Source organism: Hydra vulgaris, chromosome 12 (assembly GCF_038396675.1).
Source record: "Hydra vulgaris chromosome 12, alternate assembly HydraT2T_AEP".
Taxonomy (NCBI): Eukaryota; Metazoa; Cnidaria; class Hydrozoa; order Anthoathecata; family Hydridae; genus Hydra; species Hydra vulgaris.
This window is the reverse complement of record NC_088931.1, coordinates 20,540,531-20,567,911: the sequence shown is the minus strand read 5'-3', so window position 1 is coordinate 20,567,911 and position 27,381 is coordinate 20,540,531. Positions and strand designations below refer to the sequence as shown.

Below are 27,381 nucleotides of genomic sequence, written 5' to 3'. Positions count from 1 at the left end.
TGTAACACAATTTAACACATTTTTTTGTTTCTAGTTTATCTGCCAATAAATTCAAATAATTTTTATAAGTTTTATAAAAATTTAAAGTTCCTAATTGGTGGCTGAGTTCTCCCTTTATTTCAAATTTCTTCCTTCAAATCTTAGTAAGATTATTATTACTAGTTAAAGATGGTTAAAGTCATTACAGTTCAATTTGTAGATGACACCCAAAAGTAGTGATACTGGAACAATAGATTTAAGCAAAAGTTTTATGATTAGCATTTATTTAAGGTTTTATAAAATAAAGTATAATTTTTATTGGATAAAAATTTTAAATCTAAGTTCAAAAAAATGAAAAAGTTTTAAAATGTTTTTAAAATTAATAATTTCATAATAGTTATATATGTATTCTACATATGTGTCTATATTATATAAATATGTTTTATACCATGAATCTGGTTGAAATCAAAAATGAATTTTTATGCTATTACTGCATACTTATTATAATATGAAAATATTTATGATAGTATTATAGTTTCAAATATAAAATATGGAAGACAGCAGCAATACAACACAAACTAGAAGTACAAGTAACACAAATAGTAACCAGAATGAGCAACATCAAAGTATTCAGGTATTTCTTACTGTTTACAATATTTCTTATTTTAAAAATATTTGTAAATAAATTTTGTCATATTTTTTTAAATATAATTTTAGTTGTATAAATAACTTTTTCATGCTGTATTTTTTATTTTTATTCAAAACTTTAACTAGTTACAATCTTTTCTGCTTTTAAAATGTGACACCATTGATTTTTTTTTAATTTATGTTATCTAATAATATTTATAAGTTATCTATTAATCCATAATAATACCGGTAAATCAGTAAATTACCAATAATTTAAATATCAAGAAATCAATACAATTTTTATAAAACCATTTTTATTAAATATCATTTTTCAAAAAGTTTGTAGAAAGCTTAAACTATCCAATGTCTTGTCTCCAAATCGAGATCTAATTTTTGTACAAATTAGTTGTACCCCAGCTCCTGAAAATACTCTTTCAGGTTCAACTTTTGTTGGATGAATGGACATCAAAAGATGAAGTTTTCTTTCATAGAAAAATCGGCATTTGGTTAAACAGTAATGAGGTTGTTACTTAAATCCGAATCTGATTCATTTAGGTGTCTTTGAATACTCTCACCAAATTCCGCATTATTTATTCCAGCTCCTGAAAATACTCTTTCAGGTTCAACTTTTGTTGGACAAATGGACATCAAAAGATGAAGTTTTCCTTCATAGAAAAATCGGCATTTGGTTTAATAGTAATAAGGTTGTTACTTAAATCTGAATCTGATTCATTTAGGTGTCTTTGAATACTCTCACCGAATTCCGCATTATTGTACAAAGTATTTTCTACAATGTCATTAATAACTAGGTTTGAATCCACAGACTATTCTTTCATGTGCTTTCATTTAGCACCGCTTCACTCTATCGCCTTTCTCTTTGTTCTATATTGCTCTCCTTCATCTCAAGACTGCACTCTTTTTGATGTTATTTCTGATCATATTGACCAAGCCCTCTCTCTTTATCCATCAGCTAATATAGTTGTTGTCAGTGACTTTAATGCTCACCACTCTGAATGGCTTGGCTCTAGTGTCAGTGATTCTGCAGGCATTAAAGCCCACAACTATTACCATGGTTTTCCTCACACTGTGCTGCTGGGATTGCCAATCAAAACCGTTACTTCCATATCTATCAGCAAAACAATTCTCCAGAAAACAGACGTCTGTTTATTACTACTAGAAACCATTGTAAAAAGGTTTTGTCTAACGCCAAAGTCTGCTATTTTCAGGTCATGAAATCTCGTATCTTATCTCAAAAATTAGGCTCTTGTGACTTCTGGAGAATCTTTAATAGTATCAATAATAAGGGCAAATCTTTAATTCCACCTCTCTTGTATGGTTCAGACTTTGTCACCTCACCTAAAGACAAAGCTGAATTGTTTGCTAAAAACTTTTCATCAATATCATTTCTGGATTCCACTAGTTGTGTTCTACCTGATATTGCCAACAAACAGGTTGATCCATTGCTTGACATTTATATCACTCCAGCTTCTGTATCTAAAGTGATTTCCTGCCTTGACTCTTCGACAGCTTGTGGCCCAGACAACATACCTGTTATTGTCTTGCAGAAGTGTTCCCCAGAGCTGTCGTCTATACTCTCAAAACTATTCAACAAGTGCTTATCAGAGTCTTGTTTTCCAGCCTGCTGGAAAGCGGCATCTGTTATCCCTATCTTCAAAAATTCTGGGGAGCAATCTGATTCATCTAACTACCGTCCCATTAGTCTTCTTTCTATCATAAGCAAGGTTTTTGAATCTTTAATTAACAAACAATTAATTTCTCATCTTGAATCTAATAACTTACTTTCTGACCATCAATACTGACATCAATACTTAAATCTAATAACTTACTTTCTGACCATCAATGTTCTACAGCTGATTTGCTAACAGTAATAACCGATAGGTTTTATTGTGCATTAGATAAAGGTAGAGAGGTTAAGGCCATCGCTCTTGACATTTCAAAAGCTTTTGATAAAGTTTGGCATGCTGGTCTTGTCCATAAGCTTTCTTCTTATGGTGTATCTGGCAACATCTTTAAAATTATTGAATTCTTTCTTTCCAATCGTAGTATAAAAGTTGTCCTCGATGGACAGCACTCTTCTTCTTATTCTGTAACTTCAGGGGTTCCTCAAGGTTCTATTCTTGGCCCTATACTCTTTTTAATTTACATTAACGATCTTCCAGATATTCTCACATTTAAGGTGGCATTGTTTACTGATAATACTACCATTTATTTTTGTCATGATAAGAATTCAACACTCTTTGATTGCTTGGAGGAGGCATTTGAGCTTGAAAAGGATCTCACTTCTGCTACAGCATGAGGCTCACAGTGGCTGGTGAACTTTAATACAGAAATATAACTCAATTTTTTTCAGCTAATCGTTATCGCAATAAGTTAGATCTTCCTATATTTATGAATGGTGATGTACTCGATGAGTCATCTACTCTTTATCTTCTAGGATTAACTCTTACTTCCAATCTTTCTTGGAAACCATATATCAAATCAGTTGCAAAATTAATATCTGCTAAGGTTGCATCTCTTTATCAAGCTCGACAATTTCTTACTTTGGATTCTATTCTCTATCTCTATTAATCTCAAATCCGGCCTTGTATGAAATACTGTTGCCATATCTGGGGTGGATCTTTTAATGATGCCTTTTCTCTTTTAGACAAGGTGCAAAAATGCATTGTAAACATAGTTGGACCTGCTCTTGCAGCCAACCTCCAACTATTATCACATCATCATAAAGTTGCTTCTCTTTCTTTTTTCTACAAATTCTATAATGGGTACTGCTCTAAAGAGCTAGCGTCTCTAGTGCCATCTACTAAAATTCTTTCTCGTGTTACTCGTTATTCAGTTAAGTCTTATCCTTTTTCTGTGACTGTTCCTAATTGCTCCAAAAACTCTTATTCGTCTAGTTTTTTTCCTCAAACATCAGTTCTTTGGAATTCGCTTCCTTCATCTTGCTTTCCTGATTCATATAATTTGCAATCCTTTAAGTCGTCCATCAATCATTTTCTTGCTCTACAATCTTCATCCTTTCTCTTCCAGTAACTTCCAACTTTAATTAGTTATTAAAAAAAAAATGGTTTTAATAATTACGGTTTTACTGCTGATATTAAAAATGCCATAATTGTCTTTAACAGAAATAATAACATTAGGGTCTAATGTTATTATTTCTGTTAAAGAAGTAATAACATTAAATTAATTCTTCTTTCTTTAATACTACTTATTAATTCTTTTTTTAGTGCAATACTTAAAAAAGTGTTTTGGTTACTTAACTCGTCTAACATAAATTTTAATGTAAGATTGGCTACATATAAGCTAACCTTTTCAGCGCAGAGTGTTACAATGGCCAACCTAATAGGTTGTAAGCTTGATATTATGTTTGAAAGTAATTTTATTTCACTTTTATTAAAATCAATGTCATTTTTTAAATCTATCAGACTTTTTCAAACAGCATCTTTAACTTTAAAAAGTTTTTCCAGCAATGCTTAATAAACTACTTCATATAGTTTTACAGTCTTAAATTGAATAAAGTTCTTTTCCGACAGTTTCTTTAACGTATTTTTGCAGTAGTTTATTATTTTTGGTTGGTGATTTTTTGAAAAGTTTTACAACATTCCGAATTTTTGTAATTAAAGAATTTAGCTCTGTGTTTTGTAGAACAAGTTGGATAGTGTTGATATTTTTGTGGTCTACTTCAAAATTTTCAAGTTCACTTTTCAAATAATCAGAATCAACATTAAGTTATACATTACCCAGTCTTCTCCATTTAAAATTTACTGCCAGCGTACGAAAAAACGCGTGTTTATTATCAATTTTGTTACCTGAGGTCACACAAAACTGCTTATAAATATAGTGTTTTCTCTTTGCTTGTCTGCTTGGGTTAATGAAAGATACTTAAACTTTATTTTTTGTCAGACAAATATAATCATGTTTAAGTTGTTTGGGTTTTTCCAATGTTAAAAACCTAATTTTTTAATAATAAAACAAAATTGTCTTGAACCATAACTATCTGGTTCAATAGAATGGACTGTGTCCTAAATTTAAATCTTTGTTATAACTTGCGATTTGAATTTATTGACGCAGGAGAAATTCTATAAAGTATGTGCCGCTAAATTTAACTTATAAATAGAAGTATGATCATTTGCTCTCTTTTGTAGAGATTTTTATTCAACATAAAACACTTTTGAATTTAAATTACTTCGAGTCTCTGCGTGGAAGCCAATAATTTCCTTCTTCTGTTTTAAAGTTGAATTTATTGTGATTTTCTTTAAGGATAATGTGCATCACAGTAAATTTATCTGTAAATGAATAAAAAAGAATTAAGTTGAAGAGATCCTAAAGAGCCGAGACAAGTTGTGTTCATATTAAAAAGGATGTTGAAAAAAAATGTTTTGGCTGATTTTTTTGATTAAATGAAAATAAACAATGTATACCAACCAGGGATGCGAAGTTGGAGTCCAGGAGTCCCTGTTTTTACCCAGAGTCCGCAGTCCCGCCTGTCATAATAATTAAGACTTCTGGATTTTTTAAATTTTATATCAGCATATGAACATTTCCTAACTAAACCTTATTAACTTTTATAATTTTATTTATTTAAATTTGTTTAGCCAACAATTACGTAACTTTAAACCAGTATAACCACAAATAACATTGAGCAAAGAAATGAAATCAAAAATAGATTATAATTTTTTACAGCATAATTAAAACTTTATATAGTCTACTCTAGCTATATAGTCTATTTCAAGGACTATTTCATTGATAAAAATTCTGGTTAATTTACTCAAAAAAGTTATAAAAAAATAAAAAAACTTCATGTACAAGGAGTCCCTATTTTTAGAAGCTTGTCATCTCCATTTTAGTGTGGTTTTTAAGTCTTTAAAAGATACGCTGCAATCTATAGGCTTTATAGTTTATTCAAGCACATTTAATTTCAAAGAGTTTCAGTATAAAAAATAACATCATTGTAGGATACTTTTTTTGTTTAAACAATCGATATTATTTGTATTTATTTTAATTTGTTTAAAATAAATGTTTCTCATCAATCGTATGACTTTCCTATAAATTTTAAAGAAAGCTAAACATGTTTTTTTTTAGAGTGTAAAAACCAAATAAAATTAAGATTTTTATAGTATAAATATAATAAATATATAAAAAAGATGTTGAGCACCTTATATATTCTGAATCTTTTTTATTTTTATATAAACAATGTGAACTTATTTTCTAGTTTTATCACGGCCATTTTACGCTTTGTTTCAATTGAAAAAATTCAGCCCAATCATTCTTTTAAAACATTCTCTTTCATATGAACACAACTTGTCTTGGCACTTTGGGATCCCTTTGAGTTACTACAGTTACTACAGTTAAGTTACTCAATAAATTAATATACCTAATATTCACTTACTAGCGTAAGACACTTTCTAGCAAATATTAGCATTAGCAATGTTTCTATTTATATCTTAAATGTTGCTAATGCATAAAAATTTCTAACTTAAAATTATTTTAAAGAAAAATTTCAAATAGAATATGAAAAAGATTTTAAAAATATTTTATCATAGAGCATCACAAAGCTATCAGAAAGTTCATGCCTCTTTCAATACCAATGATGCATATATGGTCAGAGCCGGCACTCTAACTATTATACCTCGGCTGCTATTTGAATTCTATTTATAATTTTTCCCACTAAATCCAAAATTCAAATATTCTAAAATGCTCTCAAAAAACTTTTAAAAAAATTTTTAAAATTTTTGCTAATTTTTAACGTGCGCTAACAAAATTTCTGAAATTAATTGAATCGAAACTGCAGTGCCATAATACCAGGGTTGCAAAAAAAACGGTTTTTTTGAAAAAAACCAAAAACCATAGGTTTTTTTAAAAAAACCAAAAAAACCATGGTTTTTTTGGTTTAAATTAGGTTTTTATTAAAAAATGTCGTATTTAGTTATCCTATTAAATTAAAAAAAAGCATAACACATTTTATTTAAGTAAACTATATTCTTTATCAATATTACTGTTATATTTAATCAAAATTATTCAATTTATTCATCATTATTTAATGTTCTATATATAAATACAAGCTTTGCTGCTTTTTCTACCCCCAATTGGTTTTTTAACTTAGAATGAACAAGGCCAAAAGTTGAAAAAATTATTTCTATTCCAGAACTAGAAGCTGGTGCATTTAATAAACCTTCAATATCCACAATGTTACAATCCACAATTTTTAAAGATTTCCACCATTCTGTTGGTGATACATTTTTTAAAACAGATTCACTATACGAATAGCTTTTATCGAATGGAGCAGATTTGGCTTTTAATTTGAATATTATGGTAACAAATTCTTTAACTCTTTATCTGCAAAATTCATGGCAGCTTCATTTTCATTTTTAGAAAGATTAGATCCAAAATATCTAGGATCTAGTGTGTTTGCCAGTAAATGAGCATCACTAACAGTCTGAAGGTATCTAGATTCAATTTTTTTTTATCGTTTGATAAAAATGATAAACTGTTCATCAAATCTTTAAAAATTTCAACAGTGTCACTTATTTTTGCTTGATCACTGTGCAACTTATCTAGAGCTACTGCAATTGGTTTTGATATTTTTAATAAATCCTCTGCGTTTCGCTTTATCTGTATATCACTTACTTATTTACCAATCATGGGATCCAAGTCTTTATTTTTTTCAAACATTGTGAAAATGATGCTCCAGTTGTTGACATATTTTTCAAGTGAATCACAAACAGAATTCCAGCGAGTTTCAGTAGGAAGTGGCAATTTTGTTCCTCCGCCTAATTTATAAATTGCTCCAGCTTGATGATTATTTCTTACATATTTTATTATTTGTGTAACATGCTTGCTCACATTTTCAATGTTAAGATCATTTGCTAAAAGATTCAGTATATGAGCAGCACACCCATAAGTTATGATAATATCTTTTTCAGATTGTCTCATTGATTTCATATTTGCTGCATTGTCAGTCACAAAGCTTTTTACTGTGCATCCAAATTTACATCTTACAGAATCTATTGCTTCTTTTGCTAATTGTGTAAGATATTCACCAGTATATGAATGACCAGAAGTGTTGATTGTTTCTACTAAAATGTTAATTTTATCTGTAATTACAGAGATACAAACTATAGGTTCATTATGTACATTACTCCAGCCATCTAAAGACATGGCTACAATTTTTCCATTCAATACATTACATTTTTCAATTTCTTCTATGTAAACCCTATCTAACATTTCTCCTCCAATTTGAGTTCTATTAGGTAGAGTGTATCCTGGATGAAGCATATTGATAAATTTTTTAAATTCTTTGTGTTCAACTGTTTTGAAGCTAGAGTTTGTACTGTATATAAATCTACCAAGTTGCAAATCAAATAAATCTTTGAGGCTTGTTCGTGTGAAAAACTTATCAATTTTCAAATATTTATCAGCTGATGTTGAATTGGGCTGAAACCTTTTCATTTGTTGTTGTGATGCTGATGGTGAGTTACCTTTAAAATGAAATTGCAGTTTATTGAATTATTCTAAATATATATGCTTACAATTTAGGGAAAGTATAAAATTTAAAATGAAAATGCAGTCATTTAACTACCTTTAAGAAGTTGTTGATCTTCAATTGAATCCATAATTTCATGGGGTTGTGATTGTTTTCACTTTTTTATATGTTCATGCATCCTTTGAATTTGACCTTCCATTTCTTTTCTACACGCATTACAAACTGCTCTACACCCCTTTCTTTCCGGAACAGTCACTCGTGTATATTTTAACCAAATCATATCACATTTGCGCCCAGTTTTTTGAGACATTTTTGTGGTATCAATAAATTATGTTATAACTACTGACACTTTTGTTAAACATATAAATCTATATATATATATATATATATATATATATATATATATATATATATATATATATATATATATATATATATATATATATATATATATATATATATATATATATACATATATATATATCGTTAAGAAAACTTCCTGATGAAATAAGTTCATCAGGAATGCTTCTTGATGAACCTATTGAAGGAGAAACAGCCTGCAGAAGAAAACAGATAAATAAGTGTTATTACTAAAATTATTACTGCTCTGTTCTAAAATAACACCGAGGACTCTATTCTATGAAAAAACAAAAACAAAACTCATGAATTCAAAAAAAATTATCTATCTTGAAGATTAGTTTTATTTGTGAACATAAACCTCTTTTAGTTTCCTGTTGTAAGTTCAAATCTTTTTAAAAAAGCATTAATTTGGTTTAAACCAACATTTTTTTAATTGGTTTTAACCATGGTTTAAACCAATGGTTTAAACCATTTGGTTAAAACCATGCAACCCTGCGTAATACCAATTGAATACTTTAATAAACCTAAAAAACCAAAAAGATTTTAAATGTTAAGTTAATAAATAAATATGTAATAATAAACTTAAAGTTATGCAAGAAATAAATATTTATTATATTAATCTGTGAATATACCAAAAGTATATAAAATCGATATCTAGATATAAATATAAAAAAGTTTGCATATGGAATAATTATAATAATAATATTAATAATAAAAAATCTGAATACTGTTTACTTTGCCCCTGATCGATACTGTGATGGAACTATAGTTGGAAATTACACTGGACTTTGTAATACTGGATACTGGTGCAAACAAGGAGCTAAAAGTGCAAATCTTAGCAGTTTAGATTGTATAAATGAGAATTGTCAATTTGGTCCATATCCTAAAAGTGGCTATTTTTGTCCTCAAGGGTCACAATATTATCCATGTCCTCCTGATCATTATGTTACTAAAGATAATTATAAGTTAAAATATGTGAATCTTTGCATAAAATGTGCTGATGATCATTATATTTTGAGTACTTAAATGTACCAATAAATTAGTATGTTTAAGTATTCAAAATACAAATCATACCACAATTAATATGCTTATGTTTCAAGACAGTTCTCGTAAAGGTATAACTATTTTTTCAATACTACAATACACCTATACAATATTATTTATAACATGATTAGCCAATATTATTTTAACTCTCGGAGATAAATGTTAACAAATTTATTTGCAATTACAGAAAAAAAAATTGAAAAAAAAAAGTAAACATATTGCAATCTAATTCAACATTTACATATTCATTCTTTAAATTAAAAGAAAACAATTCTTTAAATTTAAAGCAACGCAGTGTGTTTTCATACAATAACAACATTTGTGAAAAACTGATGAAATTTTTTAAAGATATTTAGTTTCTTATAAAAAATAGTAAAAAGAAGTAACCTCCAATAACAAAAAAATCTACTTAAAATAAAAATTGGAGTTATGATATGTTTAGAATGGCTCTGAAGCTCTATAGCATTGAAAACACTTAACTGCACAACTAAACATAACTTATTTGCAACACAACAAGATATTGACTCAACATAAGACAGAGAATCACAAAACAACAGCAAATTTGGCAACTAGTTTATATCACTGATTTTTGAATTATTTTTTTTACATGTTTAATTTTTTTTTAAGCAATCTTGCATTTTTTGACATGCAAATCTATTTTGTGCTGTTTTTTTTTTTTTTTTTTTTTTTCGTTTTTTTATAAGTTGGAACTGCTCCTTCTGTTTTAAGAAAACACTCATAGTCTCTAATTGAAAACTTAATGAGTTACAATGAAAGTTAAGAGCCTCATTTTTTGACATGCAAATCTGTCTAAGAATCTAAATTTCTTTATTTGCTTCACATTTTTAATGCCAAGAGTTAACTAAACTCAATAGATATTGATTCTTATTTAAAGCGGAAAATTCTCCTTAATTAATTGCCTTAATTAATTCTTTAACAAAAGGAAAATTACACTTCTTAACCATTTTCCTATTCAATGCATTGTTTTAAAGTTTCCCTCTTAGTTAAATACATATACAGGTCTTGTTTTAAATCATTACATAAAATGATTTAAAACAAGGCCTGTAAAAAAGACGTATGTCTTAAGTGATTTTATGTAAGCAATAAGCAATTTTGTTAAGCAACTTTTTATCATTTTTTAACTTTTAATTATTCTATAAGCGATAAGATAAAGGAAGTAATTAATTAAAAAAAAATCACGTTAACTTTTGAATGATGTTTATGTAAAAATATTTACAAAAGTTTGAATAACAATTATGTTAGATATACGCGCTATTTACTAATGAAAAAAACTCAAATAAAATTAAAAATTAATTTTTATTTTATTGTAATGATTTTTTTGCTTGAAAAATGCTAATACTTTAAACTTGAAGCAAAGATAACATAACTTAATCCTAATAAAAAACATATAATTTAATTTAAAACTAATTTAGTAAAAATGTATAATTTTATTCTGATAAAAAATATATAATTTAATTTAGATTTAAAAAATATTCAATTCAGTTTTGATTTAAAAAATATATTTAAGTTTTTTAAAATTAAGTTAATGCTTGGGTTTAACTTAACTGTCAAATTTATTTAAAGATATTACTAAATATTGTTCAATATTTAAATTTTATTTCGATTTTTCTTCTTGAACATTTTTTTTATTATTCAAAATTAAATTTTAAATAAGGGGTTGTCTGTAAATTATGTCACAAAATTTTGGTTTCACATTTTTGACCCCCCTTCCTTGTCATAAAATCGTAACACTTTAGTAGCAAGTTTTGTATGAGTCGTCACAAAATCACTAACCCTCTTCCCTGCTTAGATAGTAAGTGACCGGGGCCCTGGCCCTGGTCCCGGCTAAAAACAAGACTTTTAGCAAACCTGGCCCTGGCTCTGGCAAAATTATAAGATTTAGCAGGGGTTGATAGCCAGGGCTAGAAAAAGAATTTTAATACTTTTTGTATTATAATTTTATATTTACATTTACTATTTATTACATACTAGCATATATTTATATATTTTTAAACACAATTTACTTTCAACAAGATTGCAAGTAACCACTATTAAGTTATAAGTTACTTTAAAATAGAGGACAGGTTAAAATACTAGAAAATGGTTAACTGAAGACTTTAAAAGTTGCAGGATGTAATAAAAATGAAAACACAAAGATGGAGAAGAGTTAAAAAGCTTTTTTTGATGTGCAAGGACAAAAAACTGAATTAATAAAGGTTTTTATAGCATTAACAGTGAAAGTGTGCAACTTGTTGAATAAGAAGCCAAGTAAGAATGAGTTTTGGTTTATTGTAATAGTGATGATAGCTTGTTTTAACATTGAACATGATGGTATTAGTAGAAAAAATAAAGTAATGCAATCTTACAACAATCGGAGAATGGTTCAAGCTTTGCAGATATAGCATGTTTAACTACATTTACAATGTGCTTTTAGACTTTGTCTGAGAGTAAGAGGGTTGTTATTCGTCAATATAGGAATGCCAACAATATTGCAATATTTTTTGCAGTAAATAAATGAGTTTTGTTGCCTTAAAAAATTTAAATCCACAAGCCTCTGCAAGCTTTAGGTTCTTACAGAAGAAAGATCAGATTAAAAAACGGCGCTTGTTCTAAGCAATCAAAAAGTGAAGATTTTTTTGTCAATAAAAGATTGTTAATGTAGATGAGAAACATTACAGGAGCAAAGATAGAACTTTGTGGTACCCTTAAAATTACTTGAAATAAAGTGGAGTGTAGGCCTTCAAGAATAACTTTAATTCCTCAGTTAGAAAGAAATAATTTATTAATCTCAAAAACTCTAGATAAAGAAACTAATAACAGAGTAAAGATTAATTGTAGGATAATTATAAAGTCAAAGTGTTTTCTATAGTTTTGAAAAATTGGAACCACTTATTTAGCACTTTTTAAAAGTTTAGCAAAAATTGAAGAGAATTCTGGAAGACACTTTTTTAAGACTATGATGGAAATCTTGTCTGGAGCACAAACTGTAGAAGTGTTAAATTGAGAATTAACTAAGGGTTAATATTTGACATTCTCTTATAGTAATAATAAAAAAACATTTAACTTGTTTTGTGGTAATTTATATTATTGCAGTAATTGAAAAAAGTTAATGTCTAAAAATTAAAAAAATAAAGAGAATTTTATGACGTCAAATTCACATTAGGCATTTTTATTTAAAACAAGACCTGATATATAAACAAATAAAATAGTATCAATTAACAAATATATGCACTAGATAAAGGATGATCTGACAACTTCAACTAGTTCAACCTGATATAAGCCTGATAATCTTGAGAAAAGTTCCGCATAACTTTATTTGATTTGTCGAAACAGTTGTTTTGATAACAGTTGTAAATTGATAAGTTGTGTTTTGATAAAAGTTGTAAAGAGTGCTCGCTTCATAAGCGAGAGGCTCCAAGTTCGATTCCCACCACGTCCCTGGTACTACCGCACTCAACTTGTTTCTCTGTGCACCGGCCTTGTTCGTCAAGGTTAATGTTTCGGAGTTATAGAGTTAAGAGTCAGGGTTATAACCACAAGTAGCCTCCTCATCTGTAGTGGCCTTCTCGGCCTTGGGGAGGTGAATTATTAAAAAAAAAAATTAGTAGTTTAAAATGTAATGTATTAAAGGTTATATCATCCAATAAAATGTCAATACAAAAGTTCACCTAAAATTTAAAAGATTTATTTTAAAACATGATGTTTTTGAAAACATATTTGATAACATAGCTAAAGGTACATAAAATAAATTTTTCATTTTCAGTTGTATGAAAGTATCTTAATTTTTATTTTTATTCCAATGTAAATATTTATTTAATTACAAAAGATAGATCTTTTATTTATTTTTTTATTTGAAGTTGAAAGCGTTTATCGAAAAAATTCCTATTATTTAGTTTTTTTTCATTAATCTTTTTTGTTAAATAAAAAAAAGTTATGTTATCTTATATCTATATATTAAGTATATTTATCTATAGTTATAAAATTTAATCGATGATGAAACAAGCATTAAAGCTCATTTTAGAGAACTACTACACTTAAAAGTTTATTGTGCAATTATGAAAAGATTAGTGCCAGTGTCTATATATAGCTTAAAGTATTCCTCTAAAACAAAATTTAATATAAATCTAATGCGCTAGTTAGGAGACTGGGTTCTTAGAATTAACTAAAGTCATAAACAGATCAGACTGTATTCTTGTAACTATAATTTTGCAATATTTTTTGGATTTAATTTATTTTTAGGGATTTTTGATTGCAAATCGCATCGATAGCATTCTTTGGTTGATACGCTTATATATTATCTTCAGTTCACTTATTTTTTTTGTTCCTTTATTTGGGTAAGTGTAATGTTGATATATATGTTAAAAATTATAATTGAAATATAATATAAAGACAATGATATGTAAAGACAGATTGTGTGTGTCTGTATATATGTATATATATATATATATATATATATATATATATATATATATATATATATATATATATATATATATATATATATATATATATAAAACTTCAAATTATACCAAAAATTAAATTACAGGAAGTTGCAAATGTCTTAACTACTGTAAATTTTCACACATTTGTGGAATTTGCTGACACTATTATAAAAAGAATTCTTTAGAAATGATTACTTATGCTATTTTTTTAAAATGTTTTTTTAAAAAGGGTAGTTAATGTAATTATTATTTGAACTCATTTATTTTTATAGTTTTTTAGGAGAAACTTGTTTTCGAGCCTACATTTAGAAATTAATTCCGATCTTTTGTTTAATAAGCATTCTTGATTTGCATGTGTAATTATTTCAAATTTTTCTTGTAGGCATAGTATGCATTTTTTGGAAATATTGTTATATGCAGGCGCTGTTTTAAGGATAGACCAATTCAGTATAAAATCATCAATATTTTTTTCTTTTAATTCCCATATATGTTTTGACAGCATCGTGTCTTTTGAATACTTTTTATTCTTGAAAGATTGTTTATGATTGGCAAAACGTTTTTTCCATTCACCCTCTGTTATGCCAATATATTGTTTATCAGGTACATTCTTAGAGGAAACAACACATTTATATACCACATTTTTTGATAAACAACTTCCACTCATTGGACAATTGATTTTTTGTTTACAATTACAATTTTCTGTAGTTTTTTCATTTAGGATTTCTTTTTTGATTAACAAAGCCTTATTGTGACCTTTTATAATTCTTTCCATATTTTTTGTGCAACTGTAGCTAACTTTAATTGTATTTCGATTAAAAATTTTATGTAATTTATTAGATCGCGGGAAATGCTTATCAACCAATTTTAAAAACACTTTTCCTATGTTAGTAGAAACATTTTTGCTATATGGGGGGTTGAACCAAATTACATTTCTAGTTCTATTTCGTTTTTTTGTATTCTTTTTTTCAGGGTCAAATTTTAATTCAAAATTTTCAAAACCACTTTTTTTTAGGGCATCTTCAAATATTCGTTTAGAGGAATTGAATACATTTTCATTTGAGGAGTTTTGGTTTAGTCTGTTATTAATTGAAATCGGGATTTGTTTTAGAACTTAAGGGTGGATTGTTAGAGTTAATGTTAATATATAATAGTTCATCGTTTGGTTTTTTGAAAGGCTTATATGAATTTTCAGAGAGGTTAAATGTGACATCAAGAAAATTCACAATTTTTAAATTTATGTTTATTTCGATTTGAAAGCCAATATTTTAAAAAATTTTTATAATATTTTTTCTAATTTTGTCGAGCTGTGGACCAGATTTTCTACGCATTACTATTAAACCATCGTGCGATAAAGGCCTAAATCTTTTATATTGATTATTTTACTTAACAAATCTAAAATATATAGTCCAACAAATTCACAAATTTCTGTTCCGTCATAACTGCCCATTGTTATATCAAAGCAGTCATGTATGTTTTTCTTTTTCCAAGTTTCCTTATTAAAATAAAGTAAGGTTTTTCTACAATGTTTTATTATACGGATTGTGTCATCAGGAACAGCTGTGTGGCTTTTTGCAAATTCAATAGTCTTATCTAAAATATCTGCGGTTATTGAGGGGTAAAAATCATTAATGTCAAATTGAATAAATGTGCAGTCATTTTTATTTTCGATTATGGAGAACCAATTTATAACATCAGTGGTATTTTTCCACTGTTGCAAATTTAATTTATTTCTAAGAATGTTATTAATTTTGTCCAATTTAATTTTGCTTATATGTCCAATCTCACTTTTTGAGGGAACCAATAACCTACAAGGAAGTTTGTTTTGAAAATTTGGTTTATGGTCTTTTAGTGTTACGAAGGCTTGGGCAGGGGCAGTTGATTCGATTCTATTATCAAGGTTGTTTTTTTTAGCAATACTTTGCGCTTCTAAATTAATTGTCTTTTCCAAATTTTTAGGGGCTTTTTCATAAGAACTAGTAATATTGTCGCGTAAAATTTTTTCATAGTTTTCTGTTGTGAGTTGGTAAATATTATAAAAATAGTTGAGTTAGTAGTGAGTTGGTACATATTATAAAAATAGTTGAGTTAGTAGTGAGTTGGTAAATATTATAAAAATAATATTTACCAACTCACAACAGAAAACTATGAAAAAATTTTACGCGACAATATTACTAGTTCTTATGAAAAAGCCCCTAAAAATTTGGAAAAGACAATTAATTTAGAAGCGCAAAGTATTGCTAAAAAAAACAACCTTGATAATAGAATCGAATCAACTGCCCCTGCCCAAGCCTTCGTAACACTAAAAGACCATAAACCAAATTTTCAAAACAAACTTCCTTGTAGGTTATTGGTTCCCTCAAAAAGTGAGATTGGACATATAAGCAAAATTAAATTGGACAAAATTAATAACATTCTTAGAAATAAATTAAATTTGCAACAGTGGAAAAATACCACTGATGTTATAAATTGGTTCTCCATAATCGAAAATAAAAATGACTGCACATTTATTCAATTTGACATTAATGATTTTTACCCCTCAATAACCGCAGATATTTTAGATAAGACTATTGAATTTGCAAAAAGCCACACAGCTGTTCCTGATGACACAATCCGTATAATAAAACATTGTAGAAAAACCTTACTTTATTTTAATAAGGAAACTTGGAAAAAGAAAAACATACATGACTGCTTTGATATAACAATGGGCAGTTATGACGGAACAGAAATTTGTGAATTTGTTGGACTATATATTTTAGATTTGTTAAGTAAAATAATCAATATAAAAGATTTAGGCCTTTATCGCACGATGGTTTAATAGTAATGCGTAGAAAATCTGGTCCACAGCTCGACAAAATTAGAAAAAATATTATAAAAATTTTTTAAAATATTGGCTTTCAAATCGAAATAAACATAAATTTAAAAATTGTGAATTTTCTTGATGTCACATTTAACCTCTCTGAAAATTCATATAAGCCTTTCAAAAAACCAAACGATGAACTATTATATATTAACATTAACTCTAACAATCCACCCTTAAGTTCTAAAACAAATCCCGATTTCAATTAATAACAGACTAAACCAAAACTCCTCAAATGAAAATGTATTCAATTCCTCTAAACGAATATTTGAAGATGCCCTAAAAAAAAGTGGTTTTGAAAATTTTGAATTAAAATTTGACCCTGAAAAAAAGAATACAAAAAAACGAAATAGAACTAGAAATGTAATTTGGTTCAACCCCCCATATAGCAAAAATGTTTCTACTAACATAGGAAAAGTGTTTTTAAAATTGGTTGATAAGCATTTCCCGCGATCTAATAAATTACATAAAATTTTTAATCGAAATACAATTAAAGTTAGCTACAGTTGCACAAAAAATATGGAAAGAATTATAAAAGGTCACAATAAGGCTTTGTTAATCAAAAAAGAAATCCTAAATGAAAAAACTACAGAAAATTGTAATTGTAAACAAAAAATCAATTGTCCAATGAGTGGAAGTTGTTTATCAAAAAATGTGGTATATAAATGTGTTGTTTCCTCTAAGAATGTACCTGATAAACAATATATTGGCATAACAGAGGGTGAATGGAAAAAACGTTTTGCCAATCATAAACAATCTTTCAAGAATAAAAAGTATTCAAAAGACACGATGCTGTCAAAACATATATGGGAATTAAAAGAAAAAAATATTGATGATTTTATACTGAATTGGTCTATCCTTAAAACAGCGCCTGCATATAACAATATTTCCAAAAAATGCATACTATGCCTACAAGAAAAATTTGAAATAATTACACATGCAAATCAAGAATGCTTATTAAACAAAAGATCGGAATTAATTTCTAAAAATAGGGTGCTCAATGTTCTTAAAGAACAGAGCAATAATAAATAGCCGTAATAGTTAGCCATTAAATAGTGTTTTTTACTAATTTATATATATATATATATATATATATATATATATATATATATATATATATATATATATATATATATATATATATATATATATATATATTCTTATGAAAGCGCTATTAGACACACTAATATATGAAGTTGCTGTTTTAGGAAAAAGTGCATCTAATAGCGCTAGAGCGTGGGTTGGGAACTTTTTTTAACCTAAGAGCCATAACGGCTAAAAAAAATTCAAAATAGTAATGAAGAGCCACGAAAATACAAAATTTTAAGTTTTTTTTTTATTAACTTGAAATCATAAAATGAAATTTACATTAAAAAGATAGAAAAAGCTATAGTTAATAACTATTATTGGTTAAATGAAGTTTAACGTGATTTCTGGATTTGAACTTTTTTTGATAATTTGGTTAAATTTGGCTGATGTTTCGTTGAATGCAAATGTAGTAGAGCCTGCATACTTTCATCTGTTAACCTACTTCAGTATTTATTTTTAATAAAATTCATCGATGAAAAAAGTTGTTCACAATTATACGCTGAACTAAAAATGGTTAATAGACCAAAAGCAAGTTTTTTGGAATTTATATAAGTATTTGGCAGTGAAGTCGAGCATTGAAATATGATATCCTGTGGCATATCTTTCATGTTTTTTTCATAGATGGCGATATGTGCAAGCATTACTTCAAATTTATCAGCCCAGGTACTTTTATTCTAATTCTCGACAAGCTCCAAGTGTAAGTCTGCAATATTTATTTCAAGAAATGCATTTAAATCCATCAATGTCAAATTGCATTTTAATGGCAGCATTACAAACTTTAATGTTTCCTGATATTTCCTGAAATCATGAAATCTGCTTGGAAATTGGTGAACAGTTGTAGTTGTTATCTCAAAAAGTTGTTTACGATCAACCTTTTCTGCTTCTGAAATTATTTTCATCCTGAAGTTTCGTAAATTATTAAAATATATAAATTGGTCTCCTGAAATATCGTCTAAAAATAACTGTAATTTTTGTTCAAAAGTAATCAGTTCTTCCAGTAGCTGGGCAGATATATTTCCTTTTCCTAGCATCTTCAAATTAGGTTATTAAAATGTTCTGTCATATCAAGCAAAAAGTAAAAATTCTGCAGCCATTCTGAATTCTTTAATAGTTTGCAATGTTCTTCATTATAATTTTTAACAGCTAAAAATTTAGTTATTTCACTTAAGCATTCAGAAAATCGTTTTAAAGTTTTTCCTCTTGACAACCAACATACAGCTGTTAATGTAACTAGTTCTTTATGTATAAAAGCCATTTCTTCTAACAATGCTGTAAAGATTCTGTGATTTAACGATTTTGTTCAGATAAATTTATTATGTGCACAATGACTTCCATTACATTTTTCAGCTGTGGTATTGCTCCTAAAGATTTTGCTACCAAAGCTTCCTGATGTAAGATACAATGAAATGAAATAATTTCATGAGAAATATGACTGGAAAATAGTTTGATAAAGCCTTTGTTTTTTACAATCATAGCAGGTGCTCCATCAGTTGCAACGGATACCTTACACTCAATGTTTATATTTTTTGTTTCCAAACGTTTCAAAACTGATTCTGCGATATCTTCCCCTCTCGTTTGTCCTTTCATAGGTAACAATTCAAGAAGTTCCTCTTGTACACCGGATGCTGTTAAGTATTTGACCATTATGCAACATTGAGATATATCAGTGACATCTACAGATTCATTAATAGCCAGGGAGAACCAGTGGTATATCTTTGATAATATTAAATATTTGTTTTTAAAATTATTATATAGAATTCCAGAAACAGTATACATGCAATCCTTTAAAAACTCACCATCTGTAAATAGTTTACCAGCTTTTGCAATTTGCAATAATAATGCGAAGCTTGCTTCAGTTGTGGTCGATCCTGAATGAATATAATTTGAAAAGCAATTTTGTTGAATTAATTGTTTTCTTTGCAATTCATTAATAGCTTTTTTTCTGCATTCACCTTTGGGATATTTTTGGGCAAATTCTTTATGTTTTCCTTCAAAATGTTCAACATTGCTTGATTTATTATTCTGAAGTTTCACAGAACATATTAAACATAGAAGATTACCATTGCTTTCAATAACTGCATATTTTTCAGTCCATAGTTTTTTAAAAATTAAATCTTCTATTTTCATCCGCAATTTTTCTTTTTTTGGTGCTCATTATGATCTACCAGTTTTAATGCATTAGAAAAAAAAAATATAAGTGAATACTAAAGCTAAAATAAATAATAATTAACTTACCAGTCTTAATATATCAAAAAAGCTAAAATTAAATTACAATTACAAAATATATTTGAATAATTGAAAGTCAAAATAAATAATAATTAAAATAAGTTTGTTATATATAATATAAATTCAAATAATTGTTCAAATATATTTTTGCTTTTGTACTTTGCATTCAAAGCACCATCGCATCAACGATATGTTTCTTTTTCATTTTTGAAAAATTGGCAAATAGACATATTGTAGATAAAAATATGTGCAAAAAAATTTCAAAAATGGTTAGTTTTCTCCTTCATTTTTGAAAAATTGGAAAAAATAGACATAAAAGAATAGTACATAAAAATATATGAAAAACTAGAAAACATAGAGACAAAAAATAGTGCATAAATATATAAGGGGGGGAGGAAATAAGTAATTTTCATTTTTGTAAAAATTCTCTAGAAAATACAAAAGTAAAAATAAAAAGAAGTTAAAATTTTTAATATTGTAAATCTATATGAGAGCCACATTTCTTCAACAAGAGAGCCGCAGGTTCCCGCTGTATATATTCCCGCAGGTTCTGCGCTCTAGCGCAGTAGTCGGGAATATATATATATATATATATAAATATATATATAAATATATATATATATATATATATATATATATATATATATATATATATATATATATATATATATAGATAAATATAGATATATATATAAATAAATATAGAAAAAAAAAAAAAGTATATATATATATATAAATAAATATAGATAGATAAAGATCTTTTTCTAGTTCTATACTTCCTAATGTTATTCTTGTTGATGTTAATTTTTGAGGCATGGTATAGGTGGTTTTCCAAAATGCATCTAATATATATATATATATATATATATATATATATATATATATATATATTGTATATATTGTATATATATACTTATGTAAATTTTTAGAACAGACCTTGGTGCTTCCTCTTACAAAAAAGTTTTAATAGGTTCTGCTGCTATATCAGCTCTTCGTTTGCATCAAAGATTGCCGGTATAATTTTATTTAAATAATGTTAATAATAATTGAAAATTAAATTGTAATTAAAAAGCATTGTGACTTTTTTTTTTTTTCACTAAAATGTATAAGAATCTGTTGTGTTAAAATATATATTGAAAAATATGTGTAAATTAATATAGTAAACTGATACTAGTACAATGTAAATTATGTACAAAATATATTTTGGAATAACTATTTTGGCAATTTAATCACTGAAAGATTTAAAATGTAAGAACTAATACATTATATATATATATATATATATATATATATATATATATATATATATATATATATATATATATATATATATGTATATATATATATATATATATATATATATATATATATATATATATATATATATATATATATATATATATATATGAGGGAGAGAGAGACCATGCTTGTAACATGCTTGGCTAACATGCTTGGCTAACATGCTTGACCTGGATATATTCACTCATTTGTTGCAAAAGTTTAAATGCTCTAACTATTCTTTTACGTGCTTTCATTTTTTTTTATTTCATACTTTTATTCTTTAGCATTTTTTGTTTTGATTCAATTACCTTTCTTTTTGTTATTTATTGTTTTCTTTTTTGTTTCAAGACTGCACACAAACTAATATGATTTTTGACCAATCTGACAATTTCACTGAATCCATTTGCCAATATTGTTGTTATTGATGGCTTCACTACTCATCATACTAATTGGCTTCACTCTAGTACCATTAAGCCTACTTGTACTAAAGCTCAAACTTTTACTCTTTTACTTAGATAATTAACTTTATGACTCATTTTACAGAGGATCTTAGTTACTTACTTTCACTCCTTGTTTTGTGTTTTGTTTCTTAACATAGCTTGTGTTCAATATTACTTTTGTAATAGTCCTTGGGCTGATGTGATTTATTTGTCTGCTAAAAGTTGTGTTTCTTACATTATCTCCTAGATTCAGGCCATTGTTGAAGCTTTTTTTCCATCTCTTAATTTAAAGTCAAGGCTTATTGTTTTCCACAGTTTTCTTCTTTAGTAGCTGCTATGTCTAATTGTAATCATCTTTTTCACAAGAACAACTTTTTCGATAACAAACATATTTTTATCAATGAAAGAAATCGATGCAAAAATGTTCAGTGTGATCCCTGAATGTATGAAGCTTCATAACTCTCAGATTACTAAATCTTATATCAGAAATATAGTTCTAGAGTCTTAGAAAATCTTTAACAGTGATTTTGATCCCTTTGCTCTGCTGCTGATCATTAATTATATTTTGATTGCTTCGAAGAAGCTTAGAGATTGCAGTGGTTGAAGAATTTTAGCTCAAACAAAACTTTTATTTACTGCCAAAAATATTGTTGACAATAACTTTTTGATGAATTGGAATACCATTATATAAAATTAAACTTCGATATGAGGCAGATTCTCATGACTGATACTTGTTAAACTATTACAATTTTAAATATAAAATTTTAGGTTTTTTTTATATATATTTGACTATTTTTATGTTTTAATGTTAAGAATACTATATACAAAAATTTCTTTTTATAGAGGATTCAGTTAACAATTCAGTTTGCTAAAGATCTGCTATTGCAAGATAGTTTTCATTACTTGATTTATAGCGTCTTGTTTTTGACAGCTAATTCAACATCTAGTATCTTTTTATAACATTTTTTGTTTTGTTTTATATTTTGTTTTATTTATATTTTGTTTTATTAATAAATCAACATCTAAATATACTCAGCCCTCGGAATTAGGCTCAGCACTCTGCAATGCTGACCTAACTGTATAATATTAGAAAAAAAAATCTTTTATCTTTTATTTTAAGATATATATATATATATATATATATATATATATATATATATATATATATATATATATATATATATATATGTATATATATATATATATATATATATGATATATATATATATATGATATATATATATACATGTATCATATATATATATATATATCATATATATATACATATATATATATATATATATCATATATATATACATATATATATATATAATATCATATATATATATCATATATATATGTATCATATATATATATATATATATATATATATATATATATATATATATATATATATATATATATCATCCCTCAGAATTTTACCCACCTCTAACAGTTTAAATAAATTGCCAACCTCTAACAGTTTAAGGTCGGCAATAAATTGCCAACATTAAACTGTTAGAGGTTGGCAAAAAAAAATTTGACACAAAGGGGTTATCATAAAACATAGAAACAAGGTCAGCAATGTATACAGATACATTTGATTGCATTACTATTGGTGTTATTAAAAAAGAAAAGAATTTAGTATCATATGTTTGTAATAAGTTTGGAAATTTTATAGGACAGTAGTAATGTAGATAATAAAAAAATTCAATTTTTAATGCAGTATGTGAACTAATGTAAAGCATAGTAATGGTAATGAGTGTATGGTCTTCAATTGCACAAATCGTTTCTTTCTATTACATATTGTTCTTCTAAATATTTATTATATAGAATCAACTTTTTGGGTGGATTAAATTAATGATTTTTAGTTTGAACTATTTATAAAAATTGGTTTATTTTTTAAAAATAAATTTTAATAAAGCAGTTATTTTCTTTAATGAAATTTTTTTAGTGGTTTTATTACCTATTTTGTTGTTTGCTGTTATGCATGCAACTAGTTATACTCAAAAAGTTCTTAATGTGAGTTTATTATACTTGATGTTATGTTATTATGCATGATACATATTGTAATAAATTGTTTTGTGGTGTTTTTTATTAATATAGTATACACAGAATTATATATTGTTTATATTGTATACCTTATAAATCTCAATTTAGTTGAAAATGAGCTTCACATGCTGAAAGGTGTAAGAAAGTTTTTCACCACTGTGAAAAACTGTTCACTAAATCCACTGTTCACTAAATCCACTGTTCACTAAATCCACTGTTCACTAAATTCTCGGAAATTATTACAAAAGTATGATTTATAAATAAACATAGTTTATTTATATTTTCTCTATTAAAAAAGAATAATTTGAATAAATGATTTTTATAATAGTTGGCCTGCATATAATTAAATTTATATAAGTTACAAAAAAAAGTGTATTTGTAATATTAAGTTTATGTTGTATTTATTTTATTTAAATTTATATTTATTTTTAAAGTATTTATAGTTTTACTAATCTTAAATATAATTATTTATTTTTAATTTAGTTTTTTCACCTCCTCAATTCCAGTACAATCTATGAGGCAGCTCATTTTTTATCATTTTTCAAAACTATTGTCACAACCATATCTCAATCTTTTAATTTTAAAACTCAGACCTTGATGAAACAAGTTAAACATGGTACTACCAGTGGTGTGGTGGACATTGGGCTTGGTACTATTTTTTAAAAAGCCTCTTAGACAAAGACGTTAAGCGTGAACAGAAAGTTTCTATTGACCTGAGTTCTTTATCTAATTAGGCTGGTGTAGATGTAAATCTGTGTTTTATTGTTTCTTGCTAAGTATAATAAAAGTAGTATAATAAATGCTAGATTCTTAACTCTAGTCATGGCTTTTTGCTTGTGACTCCTTGTTGCATAGCCACTTGTTGGTGGCAACTCTTTAGTTAACTCAAAATGAGGGAACTGCTTTAAAATTTAGTTTGATAGTTCTTAGGCCAGCTTAAGGTTTTCTGATTTTGACTAGCTCTCAGTGAGGCTGATTTCATTAACAGTTGTACAATATCAAAGTATTAACAGATCCAAGTTGTGAATGAATTTATCCTTGCACAACATAGCTCCTAAATGACTCTGTTAATTGCCAAATGACAATTAAATTCATTGCAAAGGAAATGTTCTTTTAATTTCTTATATTCTTTGTTACAACTTTAATTGATTAGCAAGAATGAGTATAGTGACTATTAATATTGAATATAGATATTGAATATGAACATTGTGTTATTATTCAAAATACGAGTATTGTGTTGTTATTGCTTTTGTTTTAGTGTTGTGTTGTTGTGTTTTGTTTTGTGTTAATGTAAACTAAACCTGGTCTGGCAGAATGGTTTCTTTACATTTAGATAAATCGTTCTAGCAGCTTTTTGGCATTGAAGTATTTTTTTTTTCTTTATTTAGTATTAATAATAGTTTTTTAGTTAATTTTTAAACTTACAAGATTTGTAAATTTTTTTTAAAATTTTGTAAATTGTTTTTTCAATTAATAGACTTCGTCAACTAATAAACAAAATTGACCAACCCGAAACCCAGCAACAATTACTGCAGTTTATAGCTACAATTGAAATCATGGTGTTTTTTACTACTATACTAATGGCGTTTAGGTGTGTTAGAAACATGTTGCATGCTTTTTTTATATATAAATAGTTAAAGGACAGTTTGGAAAGATGATCAAAGTCTCAAAATCTTTTTTTTTAGCTATTCAAAAAACAAACTTTGAAAGTCTAAGTAAACTTGATAGTCTTTGAGACTAGAAAAGCAGAATGTTATAAATAACAGAATAATATAAGATTGAGGCAATTTTTTCATGCAAAGAATAGATACATAACTGTATTGAGTATGTTGTAGAACCATTATATACGTTTCTGAAAAAAGTGGGCTCTAGTCATTTTTCCATTCTGTTCAAATATTTTCGTGTATGATTTTTAATCTGGAATTTTTACGCTTGTATGTTTTGTTTTAGTGGGCAAGGCACAATATTGACTCCATTATTTTATTATCGTTTTTTACAACTTCGTTATACTTCAAGAAGGAATCCTTACTCAAGGTTACATTAAATTAATTAATCACAACATTGGAGTGGTTTAGTGTTATAATTTTTAAACTTAACTAAGTTTTTGTAATTTTACATCTGAATTTTTTCTAGACTTGTATTCAGTCAGTTCAGATTGGGAATTGAGCAATTAGCATGTCACCCGAAATGCCCTTCTATTGTGCGTCGAGTTTTGTATGGCGTTGTTTCAATAGCAAACCGTCTTTCACCTAGTTATGCTTGAATTTTCCTACCAGGATAAAATTGCAGCCAAAAATGTTTTTTTTTTCTATTTGGATTAAAATGAAATAGTTTTAAATGTTTTAGACTTGTATTTTTTAGTTTTAAACTTTTTATTTATTTAACTCTTTGTTTACTCGAGTGAAACAAAATAGGTTTTAAAGATATTTAATAATTAAAACAAAAAAAAAGGTATATAAAACATTTCATTGTTAAAATGAAAAAAAATAGGCAAGTTTTTCTTAGTAAAAAAAAAAGAAGCAAAAATTGTTTATATTAAAGCAAATATTATTATATATTTTAGTTAGGTCTATATTATTTTAGGAATAAATTTTAAGAACAAATTTCAAACGAAAAACTATTCATTGGTTTGTAATGTTACTTGTCTATTTCAGAATGCAGAACCTAGTTTTTGTAAGATGATTAGAAATACACAGACATTGAGTTGTATTTTTTTTCTAAAACAACATAAAATGGATTTTGAAAAATAAGAAGTTTGTTTTTTAAGTTTTTTATTAACTTCTATATTATGTGAGAAGGCATTGTAGTACTAATCCCTATAAATAAAAACATTCATTACTCACGCGCGCGCACGCACACACACACACACACATATTATACATAAATATATACATGTTTGTATACATTTGTGTAAATTTATAATATATGTATATTTAAGTTCAAAAATTTGCGGACAAAGTTGTTATATTTAATAAACTTAAAACTTTCAATATTCTTTAATTTTTATGAATAAATTAACATGATTTATAGCTTGATATTTGAAGATCAAAATGTCACCATAAATAATTAATGGCATCTAATCTCAAATAAATCAGTTAATTGGAATATCAATTTCAAAATGCAAACTTTACTCTTTTTGAAGAATTCTTGAATTGATTTGCCTGTGTGCTTGTAATTGTTATCCTGATGGTATTCATCCACAAGGCATTTTATCCTTTGCTAGAGTTAACACTATGCTCATATATATTTCTTGATCAATAGTTCCAGTACATCTATAGAGCTGATCAACACCATCCTGACTAAAACATTGCAAAACCATTTAAATTACCTCCTCCATATTTTATGGTAAGCAGTTGGGATTTAGCATATATTGTACCTATTGAATGTCAAACAAACTTGATTCCATCATCACTAAAAAAAATCTTTTACCAATGTTGACTACTTCGCTTAAGATGCCGCTGTGATGCTAATTTTTCTAGGTGT

The 27,381-nt window shown here is 26.8% G+C and overlaps 1 protein-coding gene across 1 annotated transcript; it reads left to right on the top strand.

Annotated features, from left to right (window-relative positions):
- Window positions 1–501: 501 nt before the first annotated feature.
- On the top strand, window positions 502–26,243 carry LOC100210542 (transmembrane protein 33). The gene is made up of 9 exons (XM_065812500.1): window positions 502–613; window positions 13,751–13,845; window positions 21,055–21,139; window positions 22,690–22,792; window positions 23,801–23,868; window positions 25,232–25,263; window positions 25,376–25,489; window positions 25,849–25,932; window positions 26,032–26,243. The coding sequence occupies exons 1-9, from the start codon at window positions 530–532 to the stop codon at window positions 26,159–26,161; spliced, it is 795 nt and encodes a 264-aa protein (XP_065668572.1). The 5' UTR covers window positions 502–529; the 3' UTR covers window positions 26,162–26,243.
- The last annotated feature ends 1,138 nt before the right edge of the window (window positions 26,244–27,381 follow it).

Excerpts from the sequence above, each read along its gene's own strand:
- LOC100210542 (XM_065812500.1), top strand. The coding sequence starts at position 530 with ATGGAAGACAGCAGCAATACAACACAAACTAGAAGTACAAGTAACACA. Across the intron at positions 23,869-25,231 it reads ATACTCAAAAAGTTCTTAAT|ATAAATCGTTCTAGCAGCTT; the intron begins GTGAGTTTATTA and ends CTTTACATTTAG. Across the intron at positions 25,933-26,031 it reads AGAAGGAATCCTTACTCAAG|ACTTGTATTCAGTCAGTTCA; the intron begins GTTACATTAAAT and ends AATTTTTTCTAG.